This window comes from Dipodomys spectabilis, unplaced genomic scaffold (genome assembly GCF_019054845.1).
Source record: "Dipodomys spectabilis isolate Male_0828 unplaced genomic scaffold, ASM1905484v1 ptg000411l, whole genome shotgun sequence".
Lineage (NCBI taxonomy): Eukaryota > Metazoa > Chordata > Mammalia > Rodentia > Heteromyidae > Dipodomys > Dipodomys spectabilis.
In genome coordinates, this window is record NW_024871088.1 from 196270 (window position 1) to 211979 (window position 15710).

General features: G+C 49.1%; 2 protein-coding genes across 2 annotated transcripts; one reads left to right on the top strand and one right to left on the bottom strand.

Annotated features, from left to right (window-relative positions):
* The first annotated feature begins 4680 nt into the window (after positions 1-4680).
* LOC122097032 (melanoma-associated antigen 10-like) lies at positions 4681-5664 on the top strand. The gene has a single exon (XM_042667509.1). The coding sequence runs from the start codon at positions 4681-4683 to the stop codon at positions 5662-5664; it is 984 nt and encodes a 327-aa protein (XP_042523443.1).
* A 7217-nt stretch (positions 5665-12881) lies between these two features.
* Positions 12882-15007, bottom strand: Trex2 (three prime repair exonuclease 2). The gene is made up of 2 exons (XM_042667557.1): positions 14981-15007; positions 12882-13793 (listed from the first exon to the last, which is right to left on the bottom strand). Exon 2 carries the CDS (start codon positions 13755-13757, stop codon positions 13047-13049), a length of 711 nt encoding a protein of 236 aa, XP_042523491.1. The 5' UTR covers positions 13758-13793; positions 14981-15007; the 3' UTR covers positions 12882-13046.
* Positions 15008-15710: the final 703 nt, after the last annotated feature.

The following is a 15710-nucleotide window of genomic DNA, read 5'->3' on the forward strand; positions in this document are numbered from 1 at the left end:
AAAAAGCAAAGAAATAAAGGGGAAACGGGGCATTCCCCACCTCTGCCCCTTAAACTAGGGGGAAGGGGCGGGAGGGGAGGGGAAATGATTCAACATTATATTGGGCAGCAAGGACAGTTCTAAGATGTGTCAGTCAGAGGAAAAAGTGAGTGCTTTCATTTTAAATTATTTTCCATCATTGAGGGTTCCCAAATTAGACCTAAACAAGGAGCTTCAAGTCAATTGAGCCTCTCTGCCTGTTAGGAAAATGGAGGAGAAAGGAAGGAAACAGGCTTTACTCCATATTCCACAGGTGAGGACTGTTTATTGAGATAGAGCAGTGAGGGACACAGCTGTCCCATGGGCTTGGGAGACTGTGTGTCAGAGCTGGGATAGAAGCAGGGTTTTATGAGGTGTGAGCAAGGAGGCAGAGATTAATAAAAAAGCCACTAGGTCAAGGGAGGTGGGGGCTTTTCGCTTGGGCCCACAATGGAATGTTTATAGCAGGCTTAGATCGATTGGCCTGCGGAGTCGGGCAGTCTGCACTTATCTTTAGTGGGTTGCCTGGTATCTGTATGCAGAAAACAGGGTGGGAGTCAATCCTTCATATTCCATCTTGGGATACATAGAAAGAATGGACCTAGAGGCAAGTCCTTCCTATAGGGTCTTAGGATACATAAAAAGAATTGGGCTGAGAAGGAAGCAACCTGTTGTTATAATGAGAACAAAGCAGAGTCCCACCATTTGAAACCCTGAATTAGTATAAAAATTGAGGAACATCGTGGCTCCTTCCTGCTGACATGGGGCTGTCAAGAAGTCACTGGGGGCAGAGTCTTCAGGGTCCAGGTCTGCGCTGGGCAGGGCAGGGCAGTGTAAGCAAAGCCTCCATTTGCCTGCAGTAATAGGGTGGTCTTGATGTGTTCCCAGGTGGTGTCCTCAGTGAGGGTTGTCATACTGTTAGAAACTTGAAAAAGGTGAGATCAGGCAAAAGAATGACAAGGTGGTATGACTAGTTGATATGAATGACACAGGAAAACACACCCTGGGCACAAGCCAGAAAAGTTTCATTTGGAGCATAACCCAGTTGTGGCCTATTACAGGGAAGGAGGACTTTCTATATAACTGGACTATAGATGTCTGTACTATAGTATGGATGGGAAATAGAAATAGCAGGTAACAAAGGCAAGAGTAAGTTCCTATCCAGTTAGAATATAGATAAGTATGGATATTCAATGGGTATGCTTATGAACTATTTTCTTTTGATCTCCTGGCTCTGGTTGATTTTGAAAGGACAAGCACAAAGTGACTCTATTCAGGATCTGACACCATCCCCTCTTAGCTGAGCAGTCCTTCCCAACTGCCTCTGTGTAGTCCCTGGTCACCAGGACTGTCCAGGTGGGTCTGGGGGGTCTCTTCTTGCTGGGATGATATTTAGCGTTGCTCGTTGCTGGGAAGACTTGTTTCAGTTGGCAGAATCCCACATCAGAGGGGTTGATATAGTCTGTGACCTTTTTAGTCCCAATTTAAGCAACAAGGACATCAAACAGAGGTAGTTTTTAAGCAAGTTTACCTGCAACTTATTACTTAGGATAAAATAGGTAATGACAAACTCAGTAAACAAGACAGTTTTAAAACACCAACTGGCGGGGTACCAGTGGCTCATGCCTGTAATCCTAGCTACTTAGGAGGCTGAGATCAAAGATATCCTGGGCAGGAAAGTCTGAGAGACTCTTTATCTCCAATAAACCACTAGAAAACTCGAAGTGGCACTGTGGCTCAAGCAGTAGAGTGCTCCCCTTGAGCTGAAGAGCACAGGGACAGCACCCAAGCCCAAAGTTCAAGCCCCAGGACTGACCAAAAAAAAACCAGCAACTGATTGAACATTCTAGGCTTAGATAGATTGCCCTGCTGGAGTCAGGCAGTCTGCACTTATCTTTGGTTGGTTGCCTGGTATCTGTATGCACCTGGAAAACAGGGGTGTGGGTCAATCCTTCACTACCCATTCCTGACACTTTCCTTTAGCCTCAGAGGACCATGGGAGTCAGGGTGTTGATCTGAGGGGTACAAATGGCATTGGAAGACAATGGAAGATAGGCTTTGTTTGGGGTCAATGGGAGGACCCAGAGGGAAGATGGTGGGGCCCCCAAAAAGCCTGTTATATTTCTGCTGTTAGTCCTATGTGGCCCTGACACCATGGTTAGATGTGTCCACCCCTAAATCAGGCTTGGAGGCTAGAAAAAAAAAGTGAGCACTGTAGTTGGAGGGGATAGAGCCTAGATTTTGCAGAAGAGGAGCTTAAACTCCAAGACAAAGAGGGACTCATTGAACCCTGTCCCCCCTGATAGTTCTGGGAGACCCCATTCAGATTGACCAGGCAGGTAATGCCTGCCTTCTGCTTCTGGATCTGAGAGAGACTAGGATTATCCCGGAAGGAACAGGATCTCAAGTATACAATTCAAGGGTCCAGACATAGGTGGACATCAAGGACATGGGAAGAGCTGAGATTATCCTAAAGGCACTCAGCCTTGTAGCTGAGTGCCAGCAGCTCGCACCTGTAATCTTAGCTACTCCAGAGGCTGACATGTGAGGCTCACAGTTTGAAGTCAACTCGGACAGGAACATCCATGAGGCTCTTCTATTTCCAATACACTATCCATTCCACCACCCCCCCGCCCCCCCCCACACACATAAAAGCCGAAAGTGGAACTCTGGCTCAAGTGATAGAGGACTGTAAGACAGCACCAAAGCCCTGAGTTCAAACTCCAGGAGCCCACCCCCCTCCACACATGCACACAAACCACCAAACTCCAACTTGCTGTGAACCCTGGGAGGTTCCATGCGGTAATAAGAAAAATATTTCGGGCTTCTGCCTCTGAGTGTTAGCTATGTTTAACTTTGGAAGGAAGAACATCACCTCAGCAGATGGAGGGGTCTACAATCAGGAGACAAGGTGAGATACAAGGCAGAACTGATGGGACCAGGACCAGGCATTGGTGACTCATATCTGTAATCCTAGCTACTCAGGAGAACTGATGGGTCCCAGATCTGCCCCTATTAGTCTATTTCCTGCAGTCCACAAGATTGTGCAATCTGAGGGAGGAAGATTCAGGCTATCATAGAGTAGAGCTCCTGCCTGGAGTAAAGGGGCAGACCCCAAAGCAGGAATGAAGGGATCTTGCACTCCAGATCACAGGGAGTCCTTGCTCCTCCTATCAGCCCTTGGAGTTTCTGGACATAGTGGCTAGATTCAGGGCATGTGCACTTCTGCCTTTGGTATATCAGAGCGAAGTGGGTCTTGGTCTAGGAGTGTGGTCTCTGGTCAGCAGGGCCCTAAGGAAAGACTCAGAAAACCTGTGATCTAAGATATAGGAAATTTACTCTTTCAGCCCAGGGTGGCTCTGAACAGGAGTGTGGGGATATATGCCACCACAGGCTTTCTACTTGGGGTTCTGGTATTATGGGGAAATACATCGGCTTAGCTGTGAAACAAATGTACAGAACAGCAGAGGAAGAGGACAAAGGCCTTGTGAGGACTAAGTGTGAATACCTTAAGGACACTTTAGACAAAAGACACCTAAAACCTGCCTCCTTTGTCATCCTAGGGAAACTCCTGCAGGGGTGTCCAAATAAGCTATCTTCTCATTTCTATCTCCTAGGTCTTAGGACTCTGAGACCTTTCCATAAGAGGAGGCACTAGGAGAGCAGAAGGGACTGTACCTGGTCAGCAGAGGGAGGTATCCAGGATCTTCCAGGAGTTAAGGTAAGGAGAGGAGGGATCATCCTCACAAACACACATGGGACCCCAGCCCCAACCTCCCAGCTATGGGAAAACCTGGGGACTGCGTGGATTGGCCTTCCCTCGGCTCCTCTTCTGGTATCTCACAAAAAAAAAAAAAAAAGGGTTCTGGTGTAAAGGAGGTAGCCTCGGGTCATCAGAGAGTAGTTCCAGACCTTGCCATTTATCAAGACATGATCACCAGATCTCCCATGTACATGCTGCACAACAAGTTTGGTCACTGCTTGCTGCTGCCCCCGAACAGTTGTAGCCCTATGTGGGGACCTCTGGCTGACTTTTGTCAGTATTAAGGACCAACTGCTGGCAAGGAGACAGATGGAGGCTCAGAGTAGGCACAAAAGGAACAGTCACCTCAGAACAGTAGGATCTTCAAGAGTGCAGCCCACCCCACTTTTATGGCTAGAGGCCCAATGATGGTTTTGGAGGCTGGAGCCTCAGGGAAGGAAGGAGGAAAGGAAGGCCGATCAGGGCTGCTTCTACCAACTTTAGCAACCAGGAGCTGAAAGCATGGTCTAAGAGATTGTCCTCAGGTCAGAGAGGAGGTGACGCCCAGGCAGGGTTAGAAGTGCACACTATGAATTTGTACCAATGGCTCACCCATGTCAGAACACAGGAGACTCCTACATTGCCCAGCTCCACATGCTGTACAGATAGCCCTACGACCCTAAGCTCTGAGAGCCACCTGCCCCATGAGAAGCCACACCATTCCTTCCTCAGGCTCTCAGGGAACAGACCACCAGGAAGCCAGGAGCCTGCCCCCCCCCCCCAAGAAAACACCAGCAATAAAGCATTTGCTAGAACACCAAGGGTGGAGTTCTAGGCTGCGTCCACTCACGTGCTCCCTCTCTCCCCAGGTCTGGGAGTCCGCATCACCAAGTTCTTGCCTGCTGTGCCCAACGACAGCCATGATGCCTTATCGTCAGGGGAGCCGGCAGGGCGAGCGTGAGGAAGATTCTCAGGACCAGAGAGAGGCACGGCAGGGCCTGGTGGGTAGCTCCCCGGTCCCGGTGGCTGAGGAGGTGGAGGAAGCCACTGCTGCTGCCTCTTCCTCCAGCTCTGCTGTGATCCCAAATACTTCAAGTGAGGAGCCTGCTCCTGGGTTACCAGGTAGTCCCCAGAGAGCCTCCTCTGCCCCCAGTGCCTTGGTTTCTGCTACAGAGAACCAAGTCAATCAGGGCTCCAGAAACCAAGAGCAAGAGCATTTGTTCCTTGGAGGTAACCAGGGCATTATCCCGCGTAACCCTGAATCCTTGCTAGGAGAAGTTCTAGCCTTAGTGCCTTTCCTGCTCCTCAAGTATTGCAGGAAGGAGCTGGTCACCAAGGCACAAATGCTGGAAGTCATCACAAATCACCATGAGTACTACTCTGTGATCTTCTGTAAGGTCTCTGAGAGACTACAGCTGATATTTGGCCTTGAGCTGAAGGAAGTGAATCCCACCAACCACTCCTACATCCTTGTCACTTCCCTGGGGCTCACATATGATGGGATAATGTGTGATATCCAGGGTGTGCCAAAGACGGGCCTTCTAATCATGATCTTGTGTATCATCTTTAAGGAGGGCAACCGTGCTTCTGAAGCCATGATCTGGGAAGCACTGAGTAATATGGGGGTGTATCCTGGGTCACGGCACTACCTTTATGGGAATCCCAGGAAGTTAATCACTGAAATTTTTGTGCAGGAAAGATACTTGCGGTACCAACAGGTGCCCAACAGTGAACCTGTTTGCTATGAGTTCCTGTGGGGTCCAAGGGCCTACTTAGAAACCAGCAAGATGAAAGTCCTGAGTTGGTGGGCTGTATTCAGTGAGTGTGAACCCACATGCTTCCCATCCCTGTATGAAGAAGCATTGAGAGAGGAGAGAGAGAAGGAACGGGACCCCTACGCATGAGTCAGAGTCAAGGGCACTGAGGGGAAGGGGGCGTTTATATTCCAGGGCCAAATCCCGTGGTACATGATACCCATTGTTCACTTTGTGTTTGAAGACTGAAGTCAGCCTTCTCAGTAGCGGAGTTTTAGGGTGAGTTGAGAGGAATGTATGGTGTGCCATACAAGTGACTTCAAGTTGACCTCTTGTTTCCTTTGGAAATTTTTCAGTTGGCCCTTTTAATTGAAGGTTTATTCAGCTTCATAATGGAAGGTTATGAATGACAGTAGTCATACATTTATTGCTGTTAATATAGTTTAGGAGTGTGACTTGCTAATTGTTCAACTAATTTGTAAACTGTATTATTTTGTCACTGAGGACAGGTTAACATGGCACTGGAGTGAGTGTGTAATTTCTTGGAAATGGAAATGATCCAGCAGTAAAATACATGGTATAGAGAAATGGAGAAATAAAAAGTTCATTCTTGCCTGCCCTTATTTTTTTCTTCCCTGTAACATTAAAAAATACGTTTGTTGACCTGCGTTTATATTGACTTTTATTTGAAAATGCATTAAAGTATATCTCTATAAATGCGTCCTCAAACTCACCATCTCGTTCTTCAGACCTTCACTAAGCATCTGCTGTTTGGGAGGCCTTTGGTGAGTGGTGAAGATATTAGTAAGCTATGGTCAGTCAGGTCCATCTTTCTCCAAAGAATGTTGTAGTCTAGGAGCAGTAGCCATATTAGTGGATATTCAGATGTCATCTAAAATGTGATGAACAAGAAAGTGATTGGGGAGGAGGTTGGGTTCCAGAGGAGAGCAGCCCAGTGTCAACGTCTTGAGCCAAGGCAGTTTGGCAGTTTAGGAAACTAATTCCTTCCATGGGAGTTCATCCTCAGGTGGTGTGACTTAGGCCAAAGAGAATAAAAGACTGCACTGAGAAGTTCCTTTGGGATGCTGGATAAAGCAGAGAGGAATCCTCTCCTGGGGCACATAGGTAAGTGTGGCTGAATAATGTACAAGAGCTAAGTGACTTAGCTGCATCGTCTGTAAGGATTTCCTGGGATAGGGGTAAGCTTTGCCTAGGTGAAGCTTAGAAAGCCCTGGCCAAGTGCTCTTCTGCTTGGCCGGGAGAGCCAGAGACAATTACAATGACATTTGCATTTATTATCCTGGGAGTAATTCAGCCAATGATAGGCAAGAGCTAGATTTTTGAGTGGTGGTGAGAGTTGTGTGGGTAGACAAACAGCTCTGAAGGAGGGTGGAAAAGAGGGAAGGAAGAAGGAGAAAGGGAAGGAGCTGGTCTTTAGTTCAAGTTCTAAGAGTTGCCCAGCAAGGAAGTCATTCACAGCCAAATTTTGCAATGTGTCTTCTAAAAATATGTACTGAATTTGCTTCATGAAATTTCATCCTGGCTGATGAGCTATTCCATGATTCTCTGGCTGCCCTAGAGAACCATGAGCACCCCAACAATATCCCAGAGTGGACAGGGCTGGAACACTGCTAAAAAGAATATCCACTGACATTCACTGCAATCTCTCTCTCTCTCTCTCTCTCTCTCTCTCTCTCTCTCTCTCTCTCTCTCTCTCTCTCTCTCTCTCTCTCTCTCAACTTCAGGAACTTTACATAGAAAATGTATCAGGATCCATCAGGCCTATTGGACAGACCCTGTCAGATTCGCTTCCCAGATGAAGAACCTGAGGCTCACAGCCTGGGCAATTTCCCTGGGTCACAGGCATTAATTAACAATGCTTAGACGAGATTTTGGGTCTGAATTTGTTGGGAGCCCACATTATTCCCATTCTTCCATATATTTCCCATCGACGCCACATTCAGTAGCTCATTCAGTTCTCTCCTACCATTCGTCATTAGTGTTTATATGTCTTAGTAAAATTCCTCCAAGATAATCCCACAGTGTTGTTTCTGAGGATATTTGATTGCTTTCATGCATCCAGACGGTCATCTCTTTCTGTCCTACAAGAGAGAACTTTCCTATCCATTCCTTTTTCCCAGTGTTCTTATCTGAATTTTCCTATCTGAATGAACTGCCTTTAGTCTGTCAAAACTTCCATGTTTACTCAGGAAATTTTGGAGAAGGCTTTTTTGTTGTTGTTGTTGTGGGCTTGGACTCTGGGCTTGGGCACTGTCCCTCAGCTTTTCAGCTCAAGGCTAGTGTTCTACCACTTGAGCCACTGAGCCACTTCTGGTTTTCTGAGTGGTTCATTGAAGATAAGAGTCTCATGGAGTTTCCTGCTTGGGCTGGCTTTGAACCGAGATCCTCAGATCTCAGCCTCCTGAATAGGTAGGATTACAGGCATGAGCCACCGATGCTCGGCTTAGAGAAGGCTTTTTTTATTCCACCACCCATAATGGGGTTTGGGGGGCTTCAGTGTTGTCCTGGGAAGCTAGAAAGACAACCAGGAGCTCACAGAAAGGCATTGATTTGGGAAAGGAAGGTCAGAAGCCATGGGAATAAGGACAATAGGAAAGGGTGTGGTTTGCTGATTTGGGTGTATGGCAGGCCAGGACAGGGAAGGAGTTATGGGAGGAGGGGTCAGAGGGAATAAGAGGACCTTGGGTGCATTAGCTCACCTTTGGCTGGAACCTGAGTTGAACATTGGCCTCCTTTTCCTCCTCCCTGGGGAACTTGAAGTCAGATGTTCAGTGTCTGTGCTACATGTTGGTAGCTTTCTGGCCATCTTTTCCCCGCCAGACTGCCCTGAATGTTTCTTCCCAGGACAGTGAGTGATCCCACACTTTGCCATTGTTTGGTCAGGGAGCAACTCCTCAAGCTAATCTAGTCCTGGCCTGGGAGGGGCTTGAGCACCACAAAGCACCATCCTGACTCTTCTGTGGAGGGAGGGGAGGCCAAGATGTTCTTGCTGCTAGCACTCCCAAAGATCTTTTCAAATGACTTATCGTCCCTCCTCATCTCCCCATATCATTTCTACTGGATCACATAGTGGGGAGGAGGGGGTGTTCTACCTCCCCATGTTTCCCAGACACTCTGTCCTGAGGCACATTCTGTTCTCTCCCACATTGCCTTGTTTGTGTAGTTCTTACCTGAACAGCCCCTCTCTGCTAATCTGGCCATATTTAAGACTGTGGGAAAGCAGATCATCCCACTTCTTTCCTACAAATTATTTTTTTTTGGTTCCGGTTGTGGGGAATCCTGGGCCTGGGCGCTGTCCCTCAGCTCTTCAGCTCAAGGCTAGCACTCTACCACTTGAGCCACAGCGCCACTTCTGGCTTTTTTCTTTTTGCTTATGTGGTGCTGAGGAATCAAACCCAGGGCCTCAGGCATGCAAGGCAAGCGCTCTACCACTGAGCCACCTTCCCAGCCCATCCTACAAATTCTTCAACACACCCTGAAAGACCACTTTTTGGTTCCTGTGAAGAGTCTTTTCCATATAGTGTCATTTCCTATTGCCCACTGGGTCTCCATTTGGAGCATTTATGCTTGAAATGACTGGCTTCAGGCTCTGAATCTTAAAAATGAACCTGCTCAACAGGATGGCTATGTCAGGATGGGCTATCCAGAGAGAGAAACCGAACCTATAGTACATGTGTGAGTATGCATTTTTCATGTATAATGCACATCATATATTAGGAAAAATTATTTGAGAATCCTGTTCTAATAATAGGGAGTTAATATCAAAATGTATGAGGAATCCACCAGAATAGCAGAAAACCAAATGGCCTTTGTTATGGTTTGAATATGAAGTACCCCCTGAAAGACTCAAGTGTTAAAGACTGTCTCCAGATGCAGATAAAGTCATTGGGAAGTGATTGGATCATGAAGGCTCTGGCTTCATCAGTGATTGAATCCACTGATGATTCATAATTTGGTGGCATTATTGGGAGGTGGTAGGAAATGGGGCTTGGTTGGAGGAAGTAGGTCACTGCAGGTGTGTTTTGAAGGATAGCTTTTCCCTGATCCTTTCCTACCTCTGGCTTTCCTGGCTGCCACATGTGAGCAGTCTCCTCCTCCGTATGTTCTGGCTACTGCTATGTTCTGCTTTGTTGCAGACTGGAAGCAATGAAGCCAGCCACACCCATGGACTGAGAACTGTGATCCAAAATCAATCTCTCTTCTTCTTTTTTCTTGGTAGTAATGGGGTTTCATGCTTGCTAGGGAGACACTCTGACATTTAGGCCAAACCACCAACCATTCCGTGTGTGTGTGTGTGTGTGTGTGTGTGTGTGTGTGTGTGTGTGTGTGTGTGTGTGTGTGTGCGCATGTGCGTGTGTGTGTGTGTGTGTGTATGTTTGTGTGTGTGTGTGTGTGTGTAATGATACTGGGGCTTGAACAAAGAGCCTCAAGTGCTCCCTTAGCTTTTTTCTTAAAGCTAGTGCTAAGCCACTTGAGCTACACTGCCACTTCTGGCTTTTTGTTGGCTAACTGGAGATGTCTCTTGGATTTGTCTATCCAGGGTAGCTTCAAACTGGGATCCTCAGGTCTCAGCCTCCTAAGTAGTTAGGATGACAGGCATGAGCCATCAGTCCCCAGCTTTTCCTTCTTTTAAATTGCTTCGCTCTGGCATTTGTCACAGTGGTGAAAAATCACATGGTAGGTGTGTGGTTAACTTTTTCATAACTTTTCCACAGTGGTGGCTCCACTTTATAAACTCCCCAGAATTGTAAGACTCTGCAGTCTCCATCATGCACACTAATACTTGGGTCACTGTTTTTTTGTTTATTTTTTATTTTTGTCATGGGGCTTGAACTCTGGGCTTGGGTGCTGTCCCTGCACTCTTCAGCTCAAGGCGAGCACACAGCTTGAGTCACAGCGCCACTTCCTGTTTTCAAGTGGTTTATTGGAGATAAGAGTCTCATGGAGTTTCCTGCCCAGGCTAGCTTTGAACTGTGATCATCAGATCTCAGCCCTCTGAGGAGCTAGGATTATAGGTTTGAGCCACCGGTGCCTGGCTGCGTCACTGTTTTTGTTTTTGCTATTCTAACAGATACAGAATGTTCAGGAATTTGAGAGCTGATTGATTTATTAAACATTAACATATAAATGGAAAGGTAAGTAACTTACATTAAAAATAGATCATTGAAGCCCATCACACCATAATTAACCCAATTTATTATGACTATGTATTGTCATACACCTAATGGCTCTACATGGTGGATCAGTGTTGTAGAGTGAGTGCCACCTTGACTCTCCTGCCAAGATCACCTTCAGTGACATCATGGTGGTAGCTTGAGACTAACCAGAGTGGCAAACCTGTAGTATGGAGATCAACAGCAGCACTTGACTTATTACTGCTTTGTCAGTTGTGTAGACTGAAGCAAGTCATGAGGGAAATGTTTGTAGTGCAGATTAAACAAGACTATCACCTCTGCAGCTATGACATTGTGAACGGTATGAACGTGTAAAGCCCTACCATCCTTGTTGCTGTACTTTCATCTTAGTAAGATAAAAGAGAATGAAAGCTCACACTGCTGTGAAAACCACATTTGCCCATGAGGAAACATCAGGGTGCATACACACATACGTATGTATGGTTCCATTTACTTTCCTGGAAAGTCAGTTGCTGAGATTTTACCAGCAAATAACTGCTTTGATGTAGCAGAGGGCAAGTCACAGCCTGCCTGCACCCCATGGAAACATTGTTTGTCCTAGCCAGTCTGAACAAGCACAGATTCAGGAAGGGTATCTCAGGCCAGCCCACTAGGAGGCCAAGGAGGCCCAGAGTGCTGAGAAAGAGGCGTCCCAGTCCTTACGAGTGGGAGGATGTGAAACTGGATACCTCTCCAGGGAAGAGACATTTCGCAGATTGAGAAGTCCAGTCTGGACCTGAGCCCATTCTGAGCTGCTGAGTAAGAAGGTACTCCTTTGGTACCATCTATTCGCCAGCAAGGCAAGGGTTCCAAGGGTGCCACCTTCTGGTTCCAGCTGTCTGCCTGCAAGCTGGCCAAAAGGAAAGAGAAGCCAGCCCTGCTGAGGCAGTAGATCTGGAAGGTTCTGGGCCCCTTACTTCTTCGGCTCCTCTAAGGCCCAGCTCTGCCCAGCCAGGCCTGGCTCTGTGTCACTTCCTTAGGTGAGTGATCTCATCAGAAGGCTTGGCTATGACAAGACCTTCTGGTTACTGACCACATTGCCAAACTTGCTTCTGTGGGCTTCCCATTACCACACCCTTCCCCATGCCAGGCTGCCTCTCCCTCCAGAACCACTCTAGTCTAGTCTCCGCATAATTTGATTTTGTCCTTCTTCTCTTCCAGACTTCTGTGATTCCCCATCCCTCTCAGGCTCAGCCCTGGCCCAGGCCACATGGACAGTCTGATGTGGCCACTGCCTGTGCCCTGGCTTCATCATCCTGCCACCTGCACGTTGCAGCAGCTCTAGTCATGTTGACCTACTTAAGAGTTCTCCCTACGGGCCTGCTTGGCTCAAGGCTGGAGGCTTTGTTCAAGTGACTCATTCTTGGGCGTGGTCACCCTACCCCTCCATACCTGCTCTGGCATTCAGTGACACAGGTCTTTCGTTGCCTGCCTCCCCACAAAATGGTAGTGCCTTGGGGTGGAGCCCCACAGGCAGGTTAGCCAGCAATCCCAAAATCCAACCCAAGTGGATGGTAAGAAGCTACCCTCCGCAGCACAGCGTCACAGCCCTCTGAGGTCTGTGATCCCTGGAGCTAGCCCTCTGCCTCAGGTCAGCTCAGCCTGGACTGCCTGGGTGGCCCTCTTGTGGCATTCATGTGCCCTGCTTGTATCTAGGGAGTGGTGCCTCCCTCTCCCTAGTGCGTCATGTCGTGTCAACTCACCATTCCCACTTCACAAAGCAGGGCCCCAGAGAGCAAGGGCTTGAGCTGGGCTTTGTATCCAGGCAGGTGCCAGCTCTTCAGGCTCAGCTCCCCTCCTGCCTCCCTCCCTGGTACAGATTCAGCTGCTTATTCCCAGGCCCTAGTCATTGATCTCCTGGGCCTCTGGAGCAAGGACAACACTCAGGGTGACAGGAGACTTGCCAGGGAGATGGCCAATGGCTCAGGATCTGAACTATCAGCCCTCTAGAACAGCCTGAGCACTGACGTCTCCCCCTCCCCTGTGCACCCACAAAGCTCACCCTGTAAGAAACCAGTGGGACAATCTGGGGACTCTGCTCTAGCCTGACATGGCTCACTGTGAGCCCTAAGCAGGATGATGGGGTACATGAGCAGGGAGCCTGGCCCCAAGAGTCTGGTCACTAAAGCCAGCTGGTGAGTAGTTGAAGACGTTTATTTTCAGCCACAGGGAAAAAATGGAAGCCTTGAAGCAGCCATCTGCTGAGAGAAGGCGCTAGGGCTCCACGGCCAGTGAGGTTAGGGCTGGGGAATGCATGCTGTGTGCTGGGGACGAGAAGCAAGGTTCTGGTCGGCAGCAGCTCGCAGCCTCAGCATGACTGCACAGGCAAGCTTGCACTTAGGCCTCAAAGCTCGGGCCATCGGGCAGCACATACATGGGCTCAATGTGGGCCCAGCTGCGGGCCTGCTCATCTGCCCAGGCAAGCAGTTCAGCAGCACGGTGCAGGAAGATCAGGAGCAGGGTATGCACATCGCCCTCCGCTGAGTGGGCCGCACTCGGCTGAGCATGGAAATAGCGGTGGAAGAGGTTGCTCAAGCTGTAGCTCTTATGGCCCTGAGCCCGGGTGCCATGGCTGTGGGCACGGTCCAGGCCCCGCAGTGCTGGTAGCGTGTCCAGGCAGACAGTGTCCTGGGGCAGGTGAGCACCCAGGCGTTGCAGCTCCGTGCACAGCAAAGGGAAGTCGTAATCAAAGCCATTGTGGGCCACCAGGCAGATGGGGCCCTCCTGGCGGCTCAGGAAGGCCTGCAGTGTCCTCACTACAGCATCATCGAAACAAGCCTTCCGGCACCGTGCCAGACCTTCACTGCTCAGACCAGTAATCTCACTGGCCTTGGCAGTGAAGGGGCGCTCTGGGCACATGCATAGTGTGAGCTTATCCAGGACCCGTGGCAGCATGGGGGTACCAGAGTCATCCCGCTCTGGGTTCTCCAGGGAAGAGCGGTGGACAGCAAAGAGAGATAACTCAGCGATCTCAGGATCCACATTGGGGAGCCCAGTGGCTTCCAGGTCCAGAAAGATGAAGGTCTCAGCCCGGGGTGGCTCCGACATGGTGGTGTTCTCTCACAGCGACAGCAGGGCCTAAGGCTGCCAGAACAAGAGGCATAAACTCGATGGCTAAAGAAATGGGAATATGACAGAAGGGGCGACATTGTCCAGAAAGGGATGTACTCGTTCCCTGGCTTATATAACTGTAACCCCTCTGTACATCACCTTTGTAAGAATAATTTTAAAAAGAAGTGGGAATAACCAAGCTTCTCCCATTACCATGTGCCCAGAACCTTCCTTTTTTGCCTAGAGTAGGTGAGATATATGGGGAATTAGCTTTCTGTGTGCTATCCTGAGCATTGCTTTCTATGTGCAGGTGAGTTGAATGGGAATTTAGTTATGAGCTTTGTAATCTACTCACCTGAAAAGTAAGCAAAATTTACATCTATTCAAAAGAAAACTAGAGGGCTGGGAAGGTGGCTCAATGGTAGAGTGTTTGCCTTGCATGCATGAGGCCCTGGGTTTGATTCCTCAGCACCACATAAGCAGAAAAAGTTGGAAGTGGCGCTGTGGCTCAAGTGGTAGAGCGCTAGCCTTGAGCTGAAGAGCTGAGGGACAGCGCCCAGGCCCCATGACCAACAAAACAAGAAAAGAAGAAAAAATAAATGGACTATGCAGGCTCAGCTAAGCATGGCTGTCCCCTCACTGGCCAAAGCTCTGACCTCTGTAGGTCTTACTTCCTGCCAACCCCCAACTCATCTCATGTGAACTTTAGTTCTGGGAGTAGCTTCCAAGACCCATATCCAGGGACGCTCCACAGGGAGACTCCACAGGCTGGAGGCCAGTGGTCAGGACCTGTTACTTCTACCCTCTAGGATGGAGCCCTCCAAACACCTAACACCCTCTCCTTTCCATCCCTCAAGTCTGCCTCGCCAGTCCCATCCTGCCTATCTAAGGAGTAGCTAAAGGAAGGCCTTCCGTGCCCACTCTGCTTTTTTGCTGATAAGCCCACATCTAGTCACAGTCCCCATCAGGGATACAGAGAGGAAGCCCAAGAATGGAACGGGGGCGCAACTTCATGGGACACTGGCTAAGAAGCCCCAGTGAGGAAACGCTCTGGGTTTTCCACTTGGGACAGAGTGTTGAGAAGCAGGCACCAGAGAAAGCCTGCATAAAGGCCCGTCTCCCCAACCTTCTCCCTCGCAAACAAGCTTGCCCCAAACTGCCCTCTGCCTGCCTCCGGGTTCCCGGCAGCTGTCCTCAGCAACCCCACCACGCTGGCTTACCTGGGGCGGGCACTGGCTGGCTTCCTGGGCTGCTAGGCACCTGTCTCAGCACAGGCTGCTCCAGGCAGCCTTTAATAAGTAGCCATGGTCCGCCCCCAGCCTGCTGTTGGGCAACCAGGAGCCCTGAGGCTGCAGGACCTGTGCTGCCGGCTTGCTGGCCGCCCCCTCTTGAGCTCACAGCCACTACGACACACACCCTGTGTTTACAGACTGGGAAGTAGTCTCTTGCCGCACGCAGGCTTGATGAGGGATCAGCACTGTCACGGGCTGGAGGAACATGTCCTCACAGGCAGCAGGAAGCCAGAACATGGTGGAAGGCTCTGATCTAGCCCTTCCTGAGTTTCCTGAGGGCTAGTCTGTGGCTAGAGGGCCTGCTGACCCAGATTTGGTGCCTAGCTCTATACTGAAGCATAAAGGCAACACGCCCCTTTCTCCAGGCCTTGGTTTCTGCCATCCCTGGGGACCAGGCTGCTCCTGGTAAGGCTGATGTCACCTTAGGAACAACAGAGGTCCATGCTATGCTCAGCCTAGGGAAAGGAAGATTTAAAAAAAAATTTTGATTGTACAGGTGATGTACACAGGACTTACAGTCACATAAGCAAGGCAATGAGTACAGTTCCCTGTGAACAGTGTTACCCTCCCTTATTTTCAGCCACTTCCCTGCCCGCCCCCCAAGTTCATTTCCAATATAGTTTCTAAAGAGTATCACTATTGGATTGGTTCACCCTTT